This window comes from Larimichthys crocea, chromosome III (assembly GCF_000972845.2).
Source record: "Larimichthys crocea isolate SSNF chromosome III, L_crocea_2.0, whole genome shotgun sequence".
NCBI lineage: Eukaryota > Metazoa > Chordata > Actinopteri > Sciaenidae > Larimichthys > Larimichthys crocea.
In genome coordinates this window covers 22,292,344-22,315,604 of record NC_040013.1, presented here as the reverse complement: position 1 = coordinate 22,315,604, position 23,261 = coordinate 22,292,344, and the positions used below count along the sequence as shown (strand labels likewise).

The 23,261-nt window shown below is 39.1% G+C and overlaps 2 protein-coding genes across 8 annotated transcripts in view; one reads left to right on the top strand and one right to left on the bottom strand.

Annotated features, from left to right (window-relative positions):
• kcnh1a (potassium voltage-gated channel, subfamily H (eag-related), member 1a) overlaps nt 1-5,306 on the top strand; it is a 39,649-nt gene extending 34,343 nt beyond the window's left edge. For both annotated transcript variants that reach the window (XM_027278301.1, XM_027278303.1), the window contains one exon: nt 836-5,306. In XM_027278301.1, coding sequence (XP_027134102.1) covers nt 836-1,702 — 867 coding nt within the window. In that variant the 3' untranslated portion in view covers nt 1,703-5,306. The remainder of the gene's footprint in view (nt 1-835) is intronic.
• Nucleotides 5,307-7,467: 2,161 nt separating this feature from the next.
• hhat (hedgehog acyltransferase) lies at nt 7,468-22,073 on the bottom strand. 6 transcript variants are annotated; one of them, XR_003462323.1, is made up of 12 exons: nt 21,868-22,073; nt 20,993-21,129; nt 20,826-20,890; nt 20,538-20,651; nt 20,256-20,450; nt 19,074-19,286; nt 18,615-18,792; nt 18,070-18,220; nt 17,786-17,853; nt 16,282-16,317; nt 12,947-13,091; nt 7,468-8,600 (listed from the first exon to the last, which is right to left on the bottom strand). XR_003462323.1 is itself a non-coding variant. In XM_010739212.3 (12 exons), exons 1-12 carry the CDS (start codon nt 22,011-22,013, stop codon nt 8,515-8,517), a joined length of 1,668 nt encoding a protein of 555 aa, XP_010737514.3. In that variant the 5' UTR covers nt 22,014-22,073; the 3' UTR covers nt 7,468-8,514. The 6 variants fall into 6 exon arrangements, 4 of the variants coding, with proteins under 4 accessions (XP_010737514.3, XP_019109270.1, XP_010737515.2 ...); XM_010739212.3 differs by lacking the exon at nt 17,786-17,853 and adding an exon at nt 13,771-13,972; XM_019253725.2 differs by lacking the exon at nt 17,786-17,853 and adding an exon at nt 13,771-13,972 and having other exon boundaries at nt 21,775-21,879.
• Nucleotides 22,074-23,261: the final 1,188 nt, after the last annotated feature.

Sequence of the window (23,261 nt, the reverse complement as noted above, 5' to 3'; positions counted from 1 at the left end):
CAATTTGGCTTATGAGTTATATATAAGTATTACAAAGTTTTGAAGACTGTGTGATATTGTGAAACGATCCAGATTAATCTAGTAAGTGGACCTTGAGTTGGGATTGTGTTTATAAAACTACTATTTCCAAGATCAAGGATGCTTAACGGTGATGTTGTCTTTCAATAACTACAGATTTCATGAGTTTTCTAACAGCAGGCCTGTGGCTAAGACTCATAATAATAGTAATAATAATGATAATAATGCATTTTATTTATAGGAGCCTTCCAAAGGACACCTTACAGGCACATTTAAAAATGAAGCAGCAATATAACAAGACGCCATAAACGACCCTAGAACATAAAAATGTAGAATATGAAGTTTTATTTTAAATGTATTTTCGCACACAGACATCAATCCAGTACAGCACAGAAGGAAAACCGCGAAGCCAAAAGCGGTAATACAAATGCTTAAAATCATGGTTGTCCATGAGCGTCTGTGTGGTGAACAGTGTGTCATCACCCTCTGAAGCCAGAGGCATAATATGAACTTCCCCTCTGTGTCGTGGGAATAGCCTCTTTAAGGTGACATTTACAAAGCACGCACATTTTGAAGCATCACACACACACTGTACAATCAATCAAACAGATACACCTTTTTGTCTAACGAAAGATGATTTAAATCCGGTTTTATTTTATTATTTGTTCACTTAAAGAGACTAAAATGACTTTGTGAAGAGGCATTGCAGTATAATTTGCTTGTGTGCTGTCAAACACTGATATTTCTGATCATTTAAAACAACCTGATGATTGTCATGATGGTGTTTTAGTCATGAGAACTTTAAATTCTCTTGTAGATCGTCTTCCGAAAGATCAGTGATGTGAAACGAGAGGAAGAGGAGCGACAGAGGCGTAAAAATGAAGCCCCTCTAAACCTGCCACCAGATCACCCGGTACGAAAACTCTTCCAGCGTTTTCGACAGCAGAAAGAAGCTCGCATGACGGAAAAGCCAGAGCTAGATGAACATGACATTGAGAAGGGCTCTGTGTACGTGGACATCCCCATAACTAATACAGCCATCACAACTACCAGCATCGTCACAGTGACAGAAATCCCAGCAACGCCGTCGTCTTCATCACCTTCATCTTCAACACCCACCAAAAGTACTCCACCAGACAAGGTGAAGCTGCAGGTGCCATCTTCCATTTCTCTGGTAGGTGGACGGCCTGCTGAACCGCTCAAAGTCAAAGGCTGGGGTCGCTTCAAGGAGTCCATGGCCAAAGCTGACAACTGGAACAAAGTGTCTAAAGCCGAATCCATGGAGACTTTACCAGAACGGACAACGGTGCATGAATCACAAATGTCTTTAAAGAAGACAGACTCATGTGACAGCGGGATCACTAAAAGTGACCTGCGGTTGGATAAAGTGGGTGACTTCCGCTTGACGCCCCAGGACCGAAGTCCTGTCCAGCCTCCGGAGACCAAGCACGTCTTCTACCCCATCCCCGAGCAGACACTTCAGGCCTCGCTTCAGGAGCTCAAGCTGGAGCTGAAAGATGACCTCAAGAACCTGAACGTTCGAATGTCTGGGCTTGAGGCTCAACTCACAGAAGCACTTCAACTCCTCAAAGCAAGGAAATCAAGTCCTGGCTCTCCGCAGCCGCTTTTTGACATTTCTAGACCTGCTTCACCAGAACTGGACAAAGAGGACATCTTCTCTTGAAGGATGGAAGAAACATCAGGCGACAGTTAACTGCGAACTCAGCTGGAATCCGGTAACATGCAGATTACTTGGATAGCTGAGGCTGCACTGGGCGCACCATTTTGATTAGGCAGCACTGTGGTCTTTAAGATGCACCAGCCTTCATCACTGGGGTGTACCTGTTGGTTAACAAGGTAAGGCGAGGTCGTAGCCAAGAATTTGGTGTCGTAACACCGAACGCTTTGAGGTTACGTGAAACCTGACAGCTCTATGTTTGTACATAAGTTTGATTAATTTTTCCATTGTGCTATAATGGAAAAAAAAGCTTGAACTGTTTGATTATAATCAAAATCTGTTTACCAGTTCAGATTGTGAGTCTCAGCAGAAGAACATAGTTTGTATCTCTGCTGGAAGGCTCCAATAGAAACAGCATGATCCACTGGTTTGTTATTGAATCATTTGTATGAGATTCTTCTTTGCATGTCACATAAAATAGACGTGTGCCTCGGACAGCAGATGGTGCGTATTTGATTAATTGAGGCCACACAACGAGTCATTGGCATTATTTCAGCCTGACAGTGAAAAAAGGACGGTCCTTACAAATGTTGAAACAGTCTGGGAGTAATTTCCCCAAGCAGCTGATGAACTCTTTTATCACATCAACTGTCAGGATCGTTATGAATTATACAACAGAGGCAATCAGATTTTCAAAGACATCTTATTATTTCCATAAACCACGGCTAGATGGGCTTCACGCCAAATGCAACGCTAGTGTGGCAGCAGCGAGCTGAGTTAGCCATCTTTTCTGATATCTAGTATTTGTTATTCTCATATATAAAAACTTCAGATACACACATGTTGCATTGTATGACAGCCATGCATATTTTGCTTTTAGGTGGAACTAATATTGGCTGTGCCTCTTACCGTATTTTAAAAGTCAAGAACATAGTAAGGAATGCCCTTTTGCAGAATATTTCTAAGATGAAAATTTATTTATGTAAAATAAAAACTTGTGCAGGTTTACACATTTAAAACAAACACAGATAGTCACTGGAATTTGTTTTAGGAATGATTTTTGCCTTTAGTGGCCACTGAGGCACATTTTTACATTTGTTACACCAGTTTGCATGATTTAAAGTCTTTCTCTGTCTTCACATTCACTTGAGGTCCTCCCATGACGACACAAGATCAAAGTTGACTATTAGTAGAGAGCAGAAACTCTTTCCTGAACTAGTATTTGGAGGCAATGTTAAGTTCTGGTTTCAACAAACTCAAGCACGCGTTCCCTGAATGCAAATGGGAGACAACCAGCATCACCTGTGTGCGCTACCAAACATTTTCGTCGAGTCGTTACACATTCAAAGAAATAAGAAATCATTTACATAGCAACCACTGCAAGATTTAAACAGTTTTATGTAAAATACGACACAAAAAGATTTTATTAAGTTCCCTTCAAACTAAATATGCCTTTTTGAAATGCACCAGACCTCGGCGCAGTAGCGCTGTCAAAATGAATAAAACAAAGGAACAAGTCGACGGCAAGTGTGCTAAGTTTCATGACTTTGTTTCACCACAGTGAATAAATGTCATTCACAATCGTTTATTACAGAAATAAGTGCACGGAAAAAAAGATGCATCAAATATCGAGTAAAGCAGAGCCATGTGTTCTGGCATCAAGCAATAATTATGCATATTTAGGTGTTGCAGTAGTTTTTTTTGTGCTAAAACATCAAGAAGAAAATCTAATATTCGGTAAATATGACTCATTTTTTTAAACTTCAAATTGCTTCTAATGAGGCCCAGAATAAAATCATTTCAATCAGTAGTAATAATGTCATATATCAATTATATTAACAGTAGTCATACTTGTATTTCTGACTCAGAAAAGTGAGGGTTTAACTCTTGTAGAAGCAGGAACTTTACTGACCTGCTTGAATCTAAATTTAGTATACAGTAAATGCATTATTTTACATGGCAAAGAATGACCATTTTTCTATATTATTTATTATTCATATGGATAATTTATGTTCCCCGCATGCCTTTGCTTTTATCGAGACAAGCTGGGACGGACACAGCTGAGAGGAAAGGCGCCAAGGCCCTTTTTTTTTTTTCTCCGACACATTATGTGGCTCTATTCCCATCAAAAATTCAGCTTACTAAAAATAAATGGGCATGTCAACACAGAAGTGAGAACTCATTTGGTTTAGAGTCAGTGTTTGTAGGTCTTTATGGGTCTGCTCTCAAAAGAAACCTCTCTATTAGAGAGAATAAAGCTGCGGCTCACACGTGCGGAAGAAGCTCGAGACGCCGGAAGGAGGCAAAATGGGGTCGCGGAGAAATTTAGTCACCTTTATGAAAGAAAGGATATAAAAATTATGTCATGGCAGGCACAGTATTTATCTAAGATTTAATATATTCGGTAAAAAGTTATTACAGGCAAGCTCAGCCCCCACAGTGACAAATTTCAGCTCATTAGTCTCCAACTGCGCTGAATTTTTCGAAATCGGTTACATCATACAGTAGCTCTGTAATAAAAGACTTTAGATTGTAGACTGTAGATTACTATCAGCTTGGTTTTGGATTTGCACAATAAAACAGAGAGACTGGAGATGTGTCAAGACCCAGCACTTTGTTTTTAATGTTACAGAGGTCAAATGTTTACTGTTCTCTTTGCAACCTGTAAGAAAATCATCACACACAACCCGGTACACACTTAACAAGGGTCATAGTACTGCAGTTTTATCTTATTGTTGGATGGGCCAAAATTCAAAACAAAACAAAACAAATTGGCCAACTTTTATGAAAATGTTGTTTGAAGCTCTGAATTGGCATCAGTCAAATCTGGCAACGCTGAATATGTTACATAAACAACACGCTCAGCCAGATTTACAAATTAGATTTGTGCAGTGCATCAGTGGCGTGCAGAGTTTAACACTTTAAGGCATAATGTGGAACACACTTATATTTGCTGTCTTACTGAGAATGAGATAAGATTGATACCACTTTCATATCAGCACTGTCTGTACATTAACTAAAGAGTTATAGACTGCTTTTCATTGTGAATGCGGCCTGGCGTGACGAAGCTGATTGGCTTAACTGTCTGAAAAGCAAAACACTTCCTTTAAAATCCGTTATGACTTTGTAAGTTTGTTTTAAATAGTTTTCCTTCGTCTCTTTCTGAACACAAGCTGGAGGGTTTTGAGCTTTAGTCTGGAAATTAAACTATAAGTCATGATACGTGGAGATCAAAGGTGTAAAGCGTTACTGAACACATGACTTTTAATAATACTAACGATGCTGAAGACATAACTTAACGAGGTGCTGGTTCAAATAAATAATATGATTATATGATAATATGATTCGTACTAAATACACACGTTAAAAAGTTGTTTTCTTTGAAGGTTTTTAGCCACAATAAACTGCTGTTTCACTTCACCAATGACACAGATGAATGACAGAATTGATATTTATGAAGTATATTTTATTTTGAATGACACTATGGATCTATGAAGTTTGGTCCTTTTTTTGTAGGAGGTACTTTATTCTCTTGTTATGTGATCGGTTGTATTTACACTGTAAATTTAAAATGATCTTTTGGTCGTCTAATAATCAGCAAAAAAAAAAATCAAATCTGTTCCAGCTAAAAAGCTGATTTTTGCATCACTATTTGAAGATATGGCATGTGGAGGGTACTTTCACTCACGCCTGTCTCAAGAGGCTGAATTTTTTACCGACACCATAAATATACAGCACTAAAATGGCATGTAGGTGCACTCTAAAACTCAGACAAGATCCCTGAGAGCAATATGTAGTTCTGTGCTGTAACATTTATAAACGGTGACAAAAATATGAGAAATCTTAAGCTACCAAGTGAAAAGGACTTCTTTTCTTTTTCTTTTTTTAAACAGTACTGCACTTGCACTCCATTAACATTAACCCTGATATTATTAAAGTCATTATCCGTGATTGCTACCGAGAAGCATGCGACACTGTGCCTTCATTTTTCCCCTCTTTTTCCAGGCCTGCATCGAGAAAAGCAGTGTTTAATATCCAAATTACTGTCGCTCCTTTGAAATGATTTGAACAAACAACTATTTTTGTGGTCAGCCCTGGAAAGCTGCCTAGTTATAAAACCCTACATACATAGTATATATATATGCACAAATGATATTGCAATGTTTAGATTCTTAAGAAAGAGAAAAGTTTGAATTCAGTGTACGGTTTATGTAATATGCACATGCCTCTATGTTCACATGTCATGTGATGAGAAATGTTATCTATTTCAAGCACAATGGGAACTCTTTGTTATGAACTGTGACATACTGTAATATTCATAATAAATATTTTATACATACTGTACCCAGTCTGTTCTCTTGAGAGCAGCGTATAGCCGTCCGTTCTGACCGCTGAGAAATGTCAGTCTTTGTGTTTTAGCTCCTCTCCTCAGCGATAAGGGCACTCTACAGAAAGTGTAACTCAGCAGGTGTACCCTTCTGCTGATCTTCTTACGTCAGATAAACCTCACACCTTTGTGCTCGTTTAAGAGGATTCCTCAGAGCTGACCCCACTGCTCACGTTGATCCTACTTACTGCAACTGAGAAGGTGATAATCCTCAGAGTAGAAATCAACTAATGGGAACACCTCAGCAGGACGTCGAGATAAAAAAAAATTCAAACATGTGCAGGTAAGATGGTTGCAGCAGTAAATTGTGCCAAGACAAACAACCAGAAGACCAAAGGCGATGTGAGAGATTTATGTTAATGATGAATCTCAACGACGGCACCTCCAACTTAAAATTCACTAAAGCAAGAAAAAAAAAATCACTTAAAATTCTGATATTCATGAAAGCAATACCCTGAAGCTGTTTGCTCTTCTTTCTGTGCACTGAGAATAATAAAGAGGATTGGATTGTTTTGTGCCACTTCACACTTTGCAAGCTCAAAAGATACAAAAAGGCACAGATAAATCTTTTTTTTTCTCAAAGCAGCGTCCTTTTAAGAAGTGGTCATTAAAAAATCTGTGACAAACTAATAATTCTCTACTGGATTTTTACAGAGTAAATTATTTAGTGTGGTACTTATCACAAAAGTAATAACAAATCATCTATTTTTAAAATAGTATCAGCTGATTGGTTATTTACCTACCTATGTGAAAATCACATTTATCTCTTTCCGTGCCTCCAGTGTTCAGTGATTTCAATGTTTGAAGACTTCCAATAATCTGACAGATGTCTTTGACCTCCTTAAAGGAGTTGTGGAGATATTCTTTATTCTTCTTACTGTCAGCGAATCTCATTAAAAGACCAAAAACAACTAATTTAATTATTCTCACTGATGTTGTCACAGCCTGATATGTTTTTTTCCCCCTTCCGTGCCATCCGAATGTACATCAATGAGACAAGTTCCTTCAGTAGTATGAACAAACATACACACTGTCCTTTATTATGATATGTCGCTCTAACATAACACTGTCCCTCAATAAAGCACCAACTATGTATTAATCCACTAAAATACACATTTTACTCAGTTTACTTCTGTTTGAGAAACATTTACTAAAAACTAGTGTCAGTTTACTTCTGTTTGAGAAACATTTACTAAAAACTAGTGTTGTTTAAAACAGACAGGACAGCAAATATTTAGAAATATAGAATTACATCAGTTTTATTCTTTAAAAATACTTTTTCAAATCTGTCATTAAGCTTAAAATAAATAAATTTAACACTTTCTGAAAAGTTGACATCTTCTGTTCATTCAAATTTGGCTGGGTGATTAATAACACTGACAAACTCAGAACACGTATTTATTCTCACTTTACAAAGACTTTAATCAACGGTGAGACACACCCCGAAACACTTTTGAGCATCTACATCATCTTGACTGTGTCTGTGTGAGGACATGCACACCACCGGGTGCGACTTGCTGGATAATATCCATTATAACATTATTAGATAGATGGATATTCAAAAGAATGAAACTTGACAGCTGAACGTGGAATGGGTTATTGTAAAGTTGACATTTTGGAGGTGTTATATATCAACACATTAGCGAAAAAGAAAGCTACAGCTTGTGGTTTATTCATCCTCGGAGGGAAAAAAAAAAAAGCTTACATCTGCATTCCACTGGATAAATGTCATCCACCATTGTTACGGTGTAGAATTAAAAGATAGTGTGTAGTCCCTCTAGAGCCTTTCAGCAATACATCGACTAATATTAGTGTCATTCTACTTCACCCAAATTAGATCTGTAGAGGAAATAATAACATTGATCAGGTTCAAGCTGCTCTATTCAGTCTCCTCTGCCTATTGTCTACCTCTGAATACACAATGTTTATTATGGCGCACTAAAAGGAGGACAGTAAATATAATTAGCATTTCTCCAGCGTACTGCACCACTGAGCATTACCTTATCGGAGTCGTAGAACCAAGACAGATTCAATGTCCGCATTTTCTTTTATTGTTTCTCCGAATGGAAATGATTCAGTGAAGCTTGTTGGGTAGGAAAGTTAACGCTGCAAATGCTTCCACTGGAAACTGCCCTGAATTTACAGCTTTACTCATTCTATTACAGTTTGTGTGCACTCTTTCCTCAGGAGGAATCAACGCTGACCCTTCAAGTCTTAGCTTACAGGCAGATTTTGTCTGGTCTTGCAGGTTTGTGAAAAAAGTGGCTGCTCAGCTGCTACTTCAGCCAAGTTTGCACAGGTTGTGTGGCTACGAGCCAGGTTCGCCACAGCGACCGGCGGTGGCCGGGTTAAGGACAAGGCACTGGACTCAGCGGTTTGTTCTGGTTGTCCGGTAGCAGGGATTCTTACCCTAACACAAAGTCAAGGTGACTCATGGTGGGTGTGAAGTCCGCTCAAGTCCGATCTGAGCAAAACAGTAGAGAAAAGCCAGCATAGGTGGAGCCACGGTAGACCAACCTGACACGAAAAGAAAAACAGGTTTATAAATAAATCAGGATTACATAGTGGATTCACTGAAGATGCAGCCCTTAACTCATTTTACACTGAGTCAGGGCACATTTACCTTTATGAATACTGACAAATGAAATCAGCAAAAAAGGAAGTCCTGTGTACTGATGCTTTTCAAGGCAATAACTACAAAGACTTGCATTCTTTTACAGGAGCTAGAGAGACAATAGCAGCAGTAGGTGGTAGTAGTAGTAGTAGTAGTAGTCGTAGTAGCAGTCGTCATCTGGTCAGTTCTCTGCTGTACAGTGTTGTGTTACCATTGTTCTCTTGTTCTATTTATAGCTGCTTCTTAGAGGGTCGTGCAGGCAGGTAAGGACAGCTGTCTGCACCTCCTCCTCAACTGGCTTGCCTCCAGATTATCTCAGTAACCTGCACCTGCACCCTCAATGCTTTTCAATGGTCTATTCTTTTCTATTCATGTCAAAATCTAATTCACGTACACACACGAGCTACTTTATGCACAGCTGTACTGTCAGTTTCCTGTCTGCCGGAAGAGCACGGTTACACAGGCTAAGGCTGGAAAAGGCATGTTTTGATGATAGTTGCACAACACAAAACTTAAGTATGCAGGAAATGAGCATAATTCTTTGTTTGCATTTGTCTTTAAAAAGGAGCCTTGATGATGTTTCCAGTAAATGCCAGCTAATTAATAACGTTACTTTAATCATATTACATCAAATCTGAACAAGATTCATGCGCACTTTTGAAATCTTATGCGCTTCTGACATAGAAATTAATCATTCAAAGCCTTTTAGCCCGAGGCCCCGCGTGCACTATGAGTAAGCCTTGCTGTCATGCCAAGACGTCCCAGCGTTCAGTCTTTGCAGGTATGTAAATTTCATTAGCGCCCTCAGTGTGAAATATATATTCACCAACCTATCATCCAACTTTGGCTGTTACTGACTTCAAACTAACAGTGAAAAACAGAAGGGAAGCATACACCACTAGCCAACTAATTTGGAGTGTAGCAGTGTTGTTTCCAGGCTCTGTCACTCTCAGGAAAACTATTAATTATTAAACTCTGGCAAAAAGATGGAGAGTGGACAAACTTAAACAAGAATGCCCAATTTCTACCAGTTGCACATTACTGTGGCTGATATGAACAAGTGCTGCAATTACACCACAGTTTCTTTTGCCACTTGATTAACTGAGTACTTCGAGTTCAGACGAGGTGAAAAGGCCACTTGCAGAGAGGCAACTCAAAAGCAAAATATCAAGCTGATTGGTGGGACTGTACTTCAGAAGAGACGAACAACTTCCATTATCATTAGACCGAGAGAAGAAATGGACAACTCGTGTGTGTGTGTGTGTTAACAATTTAGCCTGACCGAAGACTGAAATCTAAACATTTTGGAAGGATTGCCATTAAATAAGTCTTTTGTGCAACTCTTGATTACTTCTTTCAAATTTTGCTCCATATGATGTTCACGTTTGGTTTTAAGCAAAATGTCTTAACAACTGTTCTCAACTGAAATTTGGTCCAGACATTCATGTTCCCCTTCAGGATGAATTCTGATCACTTACTTTTCATCTAACCTCCTAGCACCTGCAAAACTAATGACATTGCCATCAGCCCACTAATTACAAATGTGTCTATTTAAGTCTACTGGTGAACAAGATAAAGTTCAAAATATACTCAAAGGGGCTCAAGCCACTGATTTATTTCTAAGGTAGAAAACATTGTTGGACGTTTTATTTATAACTTTTAAAAACTAAGGTAAAATTAGAAATAGAACGCAGAGTAAAGCAAAATAAATATACATTCAGCGTAGTCTTTGTATGGTTTGAATGTAATCACAATTGCAGAGAAGTACATAAAAATATAAGCAGAAGTATCGATTAATTACTAAAAAAAACACTTTTAAAAAGGTCCACTGTGCAAGATTGGGGGGCTCTATTTTCAGAATAAGGCAGACATAGAAAATAATATTCATAACTATGTTTTCATTCATATATAATCCATTTATATCATTTTATATCTACAGTGGGAGTGGGTCCTCCATGTTGAAACCCCATGTTTCTACAGTAGCCCACAACAGACAAACTAAATACTGACTAATACTGACAGGGCCCTTCAGGTGTTGTTTCTCCTTTACACTAATTAAGATCATCAATGCAGTGATTTGACTAGATGCAACTAAATCCTACACACTGGACCTTTAAGTTGTAACTTTAAATATAACCGTGGATAAAGGATCGGCGAGGTAAGGAGACTTTCATTCCAGCTAATACAACTTTAAATGTCATTCTTTATTTTGAATTAATACGAAGCACTGTGTCCACTCATTATAACAATTCCTTATGCAGTGACGTTACACTTTACACTGCACATGCTCAGTCAGCATATACGACTATAGACAGTGTGATAAGTGTACCGGAGGTCAGAGTGCAATTTCGCTACTGCCTGAACCAGTAAAGATTCCAGACAGGTTGGCAATTTAAAAGCATTGATCTCATGGTAATTAAGGAAACCACATCTCCCCCTCAGTGGTTTATTTTTCCAGACACTCTCTCTCTCTTTTTTTTTTAGGCATTTTTCCGGATGCATTATATTTCAGTACAGAAACACAAGCACTCACAGAAAGCCACAAAATAATCTGTTCAATGTTTTATTTGAATTTTTAAAGCGAGCATCAGGCAGTGCCATGTTGTAACTTTATTTTTATTTTATTTATTTATTTATTTATTAATGGTCCAAATGAATCACCATGAAAGCAAACTGAGATTCTCGATTTAGTTTCTAGTTCTTACTGTGAATAATTCACAGCAGAAATGGTACTTTCAAAACACCCTGACCTTATTTTTAGGGGTTCTGTTCACTTATTTATACGGTCTACAGTGATGTGTGTGTGAAGTGGGTCAGGAGTGCTAGAAGAAGAAAAAAGTTCTGCACAATTTGCTGGGATCCTGCCAACAAATTTTTACTGTCACACTATAAAAGCTTAACTGGTGACTGGAAAAAGCCGAGCCTAAGCAGCCTGACAAAAGGTATCACCTGAGCTACTTAGGCTCGACTTTAAGGAGCCTAAAGACTGTGTCACATAATCCACTACACTGAAGAACTAATACAGAAAAGGCTAAGGAGCACTGATTGATTAATAAGAAAAAAGAGCAATAAATTCATGAGCAAGTCATGACAGAGCCCTTTAGATTTTACAACTCGCCACTGAACTCTGGACTTTGACCTTTAACCCCAATCAAACCAAACCTTTCTATTTGGTACCAATTCAATTTAACACACAGAAAGCATATTGTAGTTTCCAGGGATTCATTAAAATCATTTTTATATAAAGAATGGATTAAATAACCATGTGTACCCACAGATAATTATCACCAAACACAGCAGTCTTTTTCAGCAATACAGACCGTTTTAACGTCTTTTAGGTCATTCTTTTGGTTTTTTACAGCAGACAGCTTTACTGTTTTGATTTAGTCCCATGAGTTTCCGGCAGGCAGCTGTTTTCAGCAACAAATCTTTGAGACTGTACAGCAAGCACTAAATGGCAGACAGAGCACTTCAGCCATTAGCTGGTGAACATAGCGGAGCATTTAGCAGGAAAGGAGATATTTCCTGGAGACAAAACTTCAAATAAACACTGATGTTGATCTGGACGTGTAGCAGATTGTTAACACAAAGTACAAAATTTAAAAAGGATAACGTCACTGCCTAAAGCAGCCAAAAAAATCAATTATTGCTGCTTTAAAATGGAGTAAACTATACATTTTATTTCAGCATAACTAACGGTTCTCACTGATCAATTATATGGTAACGTATCAGAAGCGAGCTGAGCTCCGGGCACTGACTGTGCACCCAACCCAGCGGCTCAGACTGTGTATCATGTGTAGAAAGACTTCAGGAGGGCCTGCCATCTTGCTTTAGGTACCAAATGAGCCAAATGAAGACACGGAGCAAAATAGGAACTGGCACAACCATGAAACAGATGTCTCTCCATTTAGGAGAGATTGTCCATGCAGATGCTTAAAATGCCTCAGTATAATCAACATCCAGTGAAGGATATTGCTAAATATACAGAAGTACTGAACAGCAACAGCATTTTAATTCATCTTATTATATTTTATTTATGATTTTATTTTCTGCCTAAGTGAGCTGGCCTCTCTCGGACCATCTTTAGCTGCTGTCCCCTCTGGTGGGGGAGAATGTGAAATATCCTACAATGCAACAAACCTGTCACATGATTGATGCTAATTGAACACAACCCTGCAAAATAAAAAATAAAATAAAAAAAAGGGCACACACAAATCCTATTGATTGAGTGTTGTGGAAGGCAGTTTACCTTGAGCGAAGACACGCTTCCAGAAGATTCTGCCAACGTGGATCCCCCCGAGGAACACCAGATTAGAGAGGATGAGCATGGCAGTGGAGAAGGCAGAGAGAAGAGCAATGCAACGCCTCGCCATCGCTGCGGAGAAATTCTGCTCCTGGGAAATCAGTAAATAAATAAGTAAATTGCAGGAGAAGCACGAGACATTTTCACCGTAAATCTGAGAAACAAAGAGTAGCAAAGCACCTGGCATTAATGAACTGTGTGACCATAAACTAGGAGGATTACACAGTATGTCATCACGCTTTATTATCATTAGTTTGAGAACATGAACCTTCTCCAAAGGCTAGAGGCCAAAGAACAGCTTGAATGTCTCTATTGTTAATCTATCAGAAACAGTCACATTAATGTTGGCTGTTCACTGTAAATTAGATGTGACAAGGTCCGACCACTTTGTCTCCTGTCTGTACTTACTGTAACAGCTGCAGGCATCATCTCTTATTAAAGCAGATTACATGACCCCTTTATTTATAGCTACAGGAAAGATTTCATCATGTCCACACATCCTAAAGCAACATTATGTAACTTCTCTATCATAAAAGAGCAGATTTTAAATAGTCTTTATGCTACACTAATAGGGTGAATGATGTCTCTGTCATTTCCACTTTGCCTGTTCTCAAACTATGTAACTTTGTGCTCCGGGTACAACCACCTGTGAGAAGTACATAAGAGTTTACAGCAAGTCACACACCGCCAACTATTTCACTGTTTCTAGTGAAACTGGATCATATTTGATGTAGAAAATGTTGTTTTTTTGCTTTGGAGTTCACACTTACAACAAAAGAGTGAACCAAGGATGAGTTAAAAACAGACTTCAGTCCATTTTCCACAAGAACTCCAGCCCAATTCATCAGGGCCCAGTACTGCAAGTAGTCATGGCCACCGTGCCAGAGGCAGACAAATCCGAACGCAAGGCCAGTGGAGAACATTTTGTAAAGAAGGCCGTGCCTTGACCCTCCCAATGGCACATAGATGTATCTGGAACATGTAAAAATAAATCAGAATGAATAAAACCAACCAGTCCAACACAAAAAGAAGATTCAAAATCAAATAAATAGTGAGAATAACAAGGAGATCTATCTCAAGTATCTTATCTCAAGACAGATGTACTGCAGAGTGAAGACATAAAACAAAAGGAGGGTTGAAAATTTGCATTGAATTGGTTTGCCTGTCACAAGTGATCACTTTTTAATCAAACAACTGTTGCTCTGACATCCAGCACAAAAATAGAGACGCTACCGGGAATATCTATCAATCCTTTCAAGTGGTTATTAATGCTGCAACTAGGTTAACGGTTCCAAAGTGGTTTCTGTGATTCACACCAAACCCATGACACTCGTTTAACCCACTTTCTACATCACATTGAGTTTTCTTAATCACTGCAGCTGTCTAAACTTAATACTGTTTAACATTAAAGACAAAGTCTAATTTTCTGAGGTATTTTAATCAAACAGCATATATCTAACACAGAACTTGCCGTGTAATTTTACCGTGAGAACATCGACTGTCCCAGAGGTACCAAGCGTCTCAACATGTTACATCACTCCAACACGCTTAGAAACAAACATCACGTTCTGTCTAGTGTTGCTGAGCGGGGGGAACTAATTATCTCAGCCACCCTGTGGCTAATCAATGTTCCTGAAAGATGAGCCAGCATTTTCTGAGCCTTAAATAGAGTGGCCAGCCTGGCCATATTGGAGGATGAAAGTAGGTGCAAAAACAGATGGGAGAGGAAGACTGTTGGAGCTTGAGCAAAGCGACTACCTAAAACATACTATGTGTGATTTAGATGTAGGTAGAAACAGCTGTTAATCAAAATATGATAATTTTTAGATATAGATTAATACCATGGTTAAATGTATTATGTAACACCTGACTACCTCAGGCAGATGGTGTAAACAACATGCACACAGACACTGACGACTATCATTGTTGGTTTCTGTGCACCTATAGAAACATTCAGGGTGCTCGCTCTTTCTTTCCGGACCCCCTACTTATTTATTTACAACAAATGTTCTCAAGGATTTGTGATGCAAATGCTTCTTCTCATAAGTAGCCGTAATAACTCAATCAAACAGCCAGTGAGAGCTCTTTTGTTGGCCGATAACGACATGCATGTGAAACGGGGAACCTAGAGAGGCATACAGACGAGGGGAAAGCGTAATGGAATGGCGAAGAATGAGCCACTTAGCTGCCCAGGGAGACGAGGTGTCAGTGAGTCATGTAGAGCACATCATTTAACACCTACGCACTCATCTAGCGCTCTTCAAACAATTTCAACAGAAATTCAGAACTGCATTAAAACCTCTTTAAAAGCACTTTCACAAGAAGGAACTTCGGGGCATTGTGTCATGGGTATCATTTTGCATCTGCAGTAGGATAATTGCAAGTGATGCCATTAAGCAGAGGAAAACAGTTTCCAGTGGACACAGATTAAAATGGAAACTTTCATTTGCAATTTAAATCCTGAGAAGAATCTTGAGCAAATTAATTGCAGCCACTTTAACAGATCTGATATGCTACATTTCATATTTAACATCTGAAAAGCAGATGTAAGGGAACGCCGTCAAACAGTCAACACAAAAACTAATTAGCGAACAATAACCAAGACAAGGGAACCTTTTCACAGAAAATCACAGTGTGTTTTCTGACAACCGTGCAACTGTTTGTGTTGTGCCTTAATGTACCAACCCACATCTACCAAGCCGACCATAAACCCCCAACAGGCTGCATTCAGCCAAGTGTGCATCATTAAAAGCAGACGAACTAATAATGTGCGTTGTCCAAAGTACAAGTGAGCAAAGAGATAATGCTCCCATTACCTATGCACATATTAAACAAGGAGGCATTTCTCCAGGGTGCGCATACAGTAACACAACAGAAGAACTGTTCACCAACAACGTGCAACCTCATAATCATGAGAAAGCCTCCATGCAAATGCGATCCTTGTCCATTATGATGAACCGTGCTAGGCAGGCAGCTGGAGAATGGCACCTTTTTTAAGTTCAGTGAGACAGGAAATGAGCTCTTTACAGTAAGTGTGCAATAATTAACGGAACACATGCAAATATAAGACAACAAAAACTATAGATGGATATAAATATAGAGCAGACAGATGTTCAGATAGATAGATAGATAGATAGATAGATAGATAGATAGATAGATAGATAGATAGATAGATAGATAGATAGATAGATGAGCTGTTATTTGATTTAAATGGCATGTCACATTTTAGTAAGCATTAATATCTGAATTAGTCTGTCCACAGCTCATGAAGTGCCTCTTACCTGATGAGCCATCGATACAGACCCTCGTCGAAGTGCCTGAGAGTGAGCACAGAAAGATATCTGAGTCACAAATTTACATAATAATATAGCACTGAGTAAGAAACACCTGAGCACCGGGCTTCATATAAAACCAGGCGTGTGCAGGATATATGATGAATGTGTGTGTGTGTTTCTTTGTCATTGGGAAGATTAGAAAAGGCCTTTTTTTTTGCCTATAAACTGAAGGCGTTTTGTCAATGATGTCAGTAGACAGCTTTATGCATTCCATCAATGTTGTCAAAACTGGCCAGCTCAGCACACGCAGGCTGGATTGGAGTGCATCGGTGTCAGCACACTGGTCAATCCAGCCTACAGCCGGTGCATTTTTTTAGATTATTTACTCAACTTTATGTGCTCTCACTGTTAATTACATTTAGGAACAGAAGAGGATTTGCTGTGAGAACTTGACATTGCATGTTTGTTCAGTCTTGACCTTGTTCATATACAACAGTCCTGTAATAAATCCTGCCTTCATGAAGGTTATAATGTTTAGTTTTGGTTTAAACTGTTTTTAAAAGGAGCTAATCCAACTTTAAGATTATTGTTCTACTATTAATTTACTATTTGATCAAATCTCTTTGAGAACTACTGATGAAAATGAGCCTTTCTGGCATAATTTCAGATATGTTATTAATATGCTCAGTCAAATAAACACCTAATTCTGATGCTATATCAATAAACTTTATTATTATTATTTTGGAGCATTTAGATTCTGATTCTGTTGCACTGTTGTGTATTATACAGTTAGGTGTTTCTGTTATTAAACCTCCAATGATATAAAAAGGGTATCAGTGAAATGCAATACAGTTTCAATAAAAACTGATTATAACCTTCATTATTAACTGCCGTATTAGAATGAATACCTACCGCAACTGACAGCAGCCAGAAGTCATAAATGGCCAGCACAAACACACATAATGTTCACTCTTGAATATACTTGAATGTCCTGCTTTTTCCAAGCGGTGGGAACTTTGTGGTCTTCAGCCCTTTTCTATTTGAGGTCTTGCTGATTAAGGTGCTTTGCCCCTGTGTAACAAGCACTGCAACGTGTGTGTGTTCATTAACTTGAACAATTGTGACCCCTTCAGCATAAACCAGGCACAGTCATTTCCTTTGCCTTGTAATAAAAGTGTGAAATGAGCTTAATAAATGTCGCAATCATCGTGAAATGTTCTTTTATAATGTCTACTCTTTGTGGAGGTGTGTGTGTGACAGGAATAACTCAAAAGAACTAAGTGTGTATGTGTACAAGCTCATGCTAAAGCATCAGCACTCATTTAACTTGAAAAATAAAGTAAAATTCTCTTTATTGCTCTTTTGCTGGATGATGTTATACACTGACAATTGCCATTTATTTTGCTGATTTTAACATGTAGACTGCTTTTGTTTTGTTTCATGATTTACTTGCTGCGACTAACATAATGTGGCATGTAAATGTGGTTTACTGGTCTCACAGTTAACAAACCATTTCGGTTGAGTCTGAAAGAATAATATAATGTCCCCGGTGCAGAGGTGACCTGTTGTTCTGATTGCCTGTAATGACAGGAGACAATTCACTGTGACCAACTGAATTATGTTGCCAAAGCACAGTGAGCACTTAAGGCACTTGACCTTAGATTTACCTGTTCCTCTGGGATACAACAAAATGCAATCTTTTCCAGACACCAAATAGTTAAGGAATGCTGCAAGATCGATATAATACTGTATTTGCTATAAAGCAGTGGAGGTGGTTGCACTACAAGATGTTACCTCCACATCCCTGTGAAACTGTACATGATGCTAACACAACGTGGAAGCTTTGGGGGGACTAGTTTATCCAAAGTAGCCAGCATGGATGGAAGGCCAAACAACACGAGGTATTTCACATAAAAGAACTGGACGAGTGCCAGGGCCAGTCCGCCTGTGAGAGAAAGGAAAGGAAATGTTAAAAATATGATTAACTTTTTTAATGATTAAGACAGGTTCTATACTTTCCAAAGAGAATTTTCCTGTTATAGAGCCCACATTTACAAATTAACTCTGGCTGATTATGCCTTCAATTTGTTACAAAATGCAAAAGCAAATAAATAAATACATGACAAGACATCAACCCTGTCAACAAAATCACACTACTGATAATGATGACTGGATTATGAATCAATTAGCATATCTAATGGGGTTTTATAACCAAGCAAATCCTGCAAAGGAAACTTGTTTTTAAATTCTGCATCTTAAGCATGTGCCTGAAGTAAAGCTGAAAGTCACAGCATTACTGTACATGAAAGCACAAAAATGCATACAGTACAGCAACTTACCCAAGGCCCAAGGAGGAAGAATCTCTAAGTAGGTCTCATTAGACTGGATGGAGTGCATGTACATGACATGGATCATGTATTCTGCAATGCACCACCACAGTATGATCCGACCTGATCTGAGCACCAAGTAACTAAAAGCAGATTCGTCCCTGTCACTCTCCTCAGCAGGCCTCCGCATCTGCAAGTGTAGACAGTGTTGTTAAGGGTAGCTGGTTGGATACGAAGTATAAATACTGGGATATATAAATACACTCCAAAGATGGGAATGAAAACAAGCAGGCATAAGTGACAGTCTGACAGCATCAAACCAAATAAATGGTGGCCATTCCTCCACAAATCTGAAAAACTACGTTGTATCATCTTGTAAATAGCTCAACGCTGATGTTTTGCCAGAAGAAATAACTAAATAGACTAAATTGCAGTTTATTTCACAAGTGGCCTTTGTTGTGGCTCCCTTACCTGCTCAACATAGTCTTTGTACGTGATAATGGGTCCATTGTAGAAGAAAGGATGATAGAAGGTGTATGAAAACAACCAACAGAGCTGCACACCTCCACCACGGTCCAGAGGGCACCAGCAATGCTCCAGGCTGAAGCTGATGAAGCGGAGACCACAGACAGCAACACTGAAGAGAAGCAGATAGTGTTCCTCCTCTGTCTTATACCAGCCTCTCTGTGTAATACAGAAGGAAGGCCAATTATTTTTATAACACGTTCCTGGGGGGGATCCATATATTAATAGTGACAGTTTGACACTAAATTTAGGAAAGCTTTCAAAAAAATATATAAAAACACGCCTTGTTTAAAATATGACACGGATCAAAATGAGAGCATTAGTAGGTTGCAGCAGTTTTTAGACAACTGGTTATGGAAATCTGTCAACACACACTAATAAACAGATGCTTAAAACAACTTTTTAATGAGGCCCTCTTAACAGCATTGGGAATATCGTTGCTTTCAAAGTCAAATTTCGGGTGTGTGTGGGAGGGGGGTGAGCACATGAGGGACAGAGGCAGATTTTTAGAAGCATGCATAAGCCTGTCAGGGCTTTATCACTTACTGTACTAAATTAAAATTTCTAACCATTTGGCTCGATGTGCCAGACACTGTGCAGTTAAAGGATGCTCTTAGATCACTCTAAATGTAGTGAAATACTAAGAGCCAGTGTCCACAATAACCAATCATGTTCTTAAGATTAAAACTGAACTTCAGTACTCATGGGTCTCTAATTTGTTGTCTTTATTGTTGTGCTGAATTAAATATATATTAGTAAAAATCTCTTTGTTGTGGTTATGCTTTCATTTTTATTACACTGAGCTTTTCCCCCAATCTTATATTCTTCAGGAAATACTGGAAATGACCTGCTTGATGTTTTATCTTGTGGTATGGAGATGGAATAATGGAGAGCTAAGTGGCCAAATGGCTGCACGTCCCCTTGGTATCTTGTGCCCTCTTGTGTTCTTTGCAAACATGACATTTAATGATCATCGACTCATTTTCAAAACTGACTTATATGTAGTACTGTACAATGTTAGTGTAGGCACATCGAGTAGCTGTCACTTTTCTGTTTTATCCTTCTAATACAAGATAAAGACACCCCTCCAAAACCAGGAACAAGTATAATCCAGGTGATACAACTGACCTGGATCTCTTGAAGTGGCTGGATATAAAGCGTGGAGAGCAGCAGCAGGTTACAGGCCCACGACAGGGCAGGCTTTCGCAGTTGGGCTACTGAAAAGGACAAGCCCAGATGTACCAGCAGCACACACACTCCTTTGATCCCCAACAAACTGCTGGCTGCCAGGAGGCCATATGCCGTGAGTGCTGGCACCCTGAGCTGTGATTAAACATTAAAATTGGATTAAAACATCTTCCACCTAATAGTGGTATTCAACTGAACAGTGCTGAAGTAGCCACTTTCTACCTTGGGGTAAAAAGTGCCGGTCAGTCTCGCTATCACGCCATGACCAATCAGAGTCCACAGCAAAGACTTCTTAGCCCACTCGGTCCAGAAACTCCACTCAAAGTCTAATGGGTCCTGACAAAGACAACTAACATCACCACGGGTCTTTAAAACACACCTGTCTGTTGAAAAGAGGCTAGGAATGGTCTAAATGTATTTGTGCTGTGACACAATAAAACAATAAATTAGGACTGTACACTTTAGATTAACAACAAACTTTTAATCAGCATTTTTTAATATTGAACTCACCCTTTTAAAACCCTTAAAAAGACCCTTTTCCAACTGGAATTCTCTCTGTAATCCCGCTTCATGCTCTGAAGTGCAAAACAGGGGAGGAAAAAAAACAGCCTCATTCTTTACCTTTTTGTCTCTCTTTTTACTGAACCAACATACTAATTTCTGTCTATTTAACTTACCTTTGGAGAACCTGTGCAGCTGGTAGAAAGAATACAGATGAGAGCCGAAGGACAGCACCCAGTACGCAAGGATCTCTGTCCGTGGCAGGGGTGCCAACTGGGCCTTGGGTTTAGATGTCATCTGCGCTATAGTGCACCTAAAACACAGTGAGTCAATTAATCAGAATTTACTTAAATTAAACATGAAACTGAAATGCCTTTATCTATATTTATGTAGGTTTTCAATAAAAACTTTCATCATGCAGGCATTATAACACAAGATCCTGCACAAATGTTGCCATAAGATAATATGATTGTATTAAATTGTTTTGTAATCACTCTTATACTCAGAAACTCTAGAAAATATACAAGTTGTGGTGGCGTTATATAGATATTAATTGGTTTTTCCCACAAATATTCTGGACTCAAAACTTACTTTCAGACGTCGTTAAGCCATAAATATCGATCTGCTGTTGACGTAAGTAGCAAACAAGCCTGTTTAACAATGTGTTAAGTGTTATTTTTCATCACGGCGACTTGAAATTGGCTTCTTGAGTCAAACCGTTAAAGCAAACAGCAATCACTTGCTGTTGCTAGGTAACGCCGCGGACTGTGACGTAGTTCGAACGGTCAAAGTAAAGTAACCTAGGCTACCGTCTCCAGACAGCTAACGGTAATTAGCGTCGTCGTCGTGTTTGTATACATGTATACATATATACATATATATATGTATATATGTGTATATGTATACACATAAGTTTTGGTGCTGACATTTGTTTTATTCCTCACATTGTTAAAGTCACCTGAAAACTTCCGCAAGCTATCCCACTCGAATGGACCGTCAGCTACCGTTAGCCAAAGCTAGCTCAACGTTTAAAAACAAGCCGCAGTGTTACCTAATAATACTGAGCTGCTGTCCATTGCGTTGCTGTCTTACAGTGCCTGTGACCGTAGGGGGGTATAACGTTAGTACACCCCCCGGTATCCAGCATTCAAAAGGTACAGTAATGAACTCTTTCTTCTTTATCCTCGTTTCATTCATGATGTCAGGCACAACAAGTCTTCATAGCATTGACCGCCCCCAACTGGGCCGGAGTGTAGCTCGTCGAAAAACGTCTGTGTTTCAGAATCAGAATCAGAAATACTTTAATAATAATCCCAGGAGGAAATTATTGTTGTTACAATACTCCAGGTGTACAAACAAACAAAAACAACATATGTTAAACGAGTATATATATATAAAGGTTCAAAAGTTCAAATTTACAGTTAAATAATGTGCAACAACTGCAAAAAGTGATTGACCGTGTTTGTGTCAGATTACAGAAGGTGGTGTGTCTGACTCTCTGAGGGAGGTGTTATAGAGTTTAATGATTGCAAGCAGGAGTGATTTCCTGTGTCGCTCTATGTAAGAGGAGTCTTCTGCAGAAGGAGCTCCTCTGCAGAGCCAGTGTGTCGTAGAGAGGGTGTGAGACGTTGTCCAATATGGACTGAAGGCCTGGACAGCATCCTCCTCTCTGCCATGGTCATCAGAGTGTCCAGCTCCTCCCCCATGACATCACCAGCTCTCCTGATTAGTTCGTTTAATCTGTTGGTGTCTGCGATCTTCAACCCACTGCCCCAGCATGTGACAGCGAAGAAGATCGCACTGGCCACAACAGACTCATAAAACATCCTCAGCATTGTCCGGCAGATGTTAAAGGACCTCAGCCTCCTTAGAAAGAAGAGTCGGCTTTGACCCTTTTTGTGTTTCTTGTCCAGTCCAACTTATTATTCAAGTACACCTCCAGGTACTTATACTCCTCTACAGTATCCACAGGGACCCCCTGTATGGAAACAGGGGTCACTGGTGTTTTCCGCTATTAGCTCCTTCGTCTTTGTCACATTGAGCTGCAAATGGTTCAGCTCAGTCCAAGTGACAAAGTTACCCACAGCAATCCTGTATTCACTATCATCACCCTTTTCAATACAACCAACTATTGGTGTGTCATCAGAGAACTTCTGAAGGTGGCAGGATTCGGTGAAGAAGTTGGAATGAACAAAGTAAAGCTACTGTTAATTAATTATTCTAACTATATAGTTCTACTTCATTATACTACTACATTTATTTTAAATATATATCTTACTGATGCTTTTTCTTCTTCAATAATGTTCCTACAATCATGAGTGTCTCGAGTCTTTCAACATCATACACCCTCCTACAGGCGACTGGCACTCCTCTCTTGAGCCACAGCCGCCTAAAGGCTCTCTCTGCTGCTTCGGTGGTACTGTGGATGGCTCTTCTCTTCTTCTC

Bases quoted from the DNA above. Each gene is read 5' to 3' on its own strand.
- hhat (XM_010739212.3), bottom strand. From the start codon at position 22,013: ATGAATGAAACGAGGATAAAGAAGAAAGAGTTCATTACTGTACCTTTT. The intron at 20,652-20,825 runs GTGAGTTCAATA...TGTCTTTGTCAG, and splicing joins TTTTTAAGGGTTTTAAAAGG to GACCCATTAGACTTTGAGTG. The intron at 16,318-18,069 runs GTAACATCTTGT...GCTCACTCTCAG, and splicing joins AGTTTCACAGGGATGTGGAG to GCACTTCGACGAGGGTCTGT.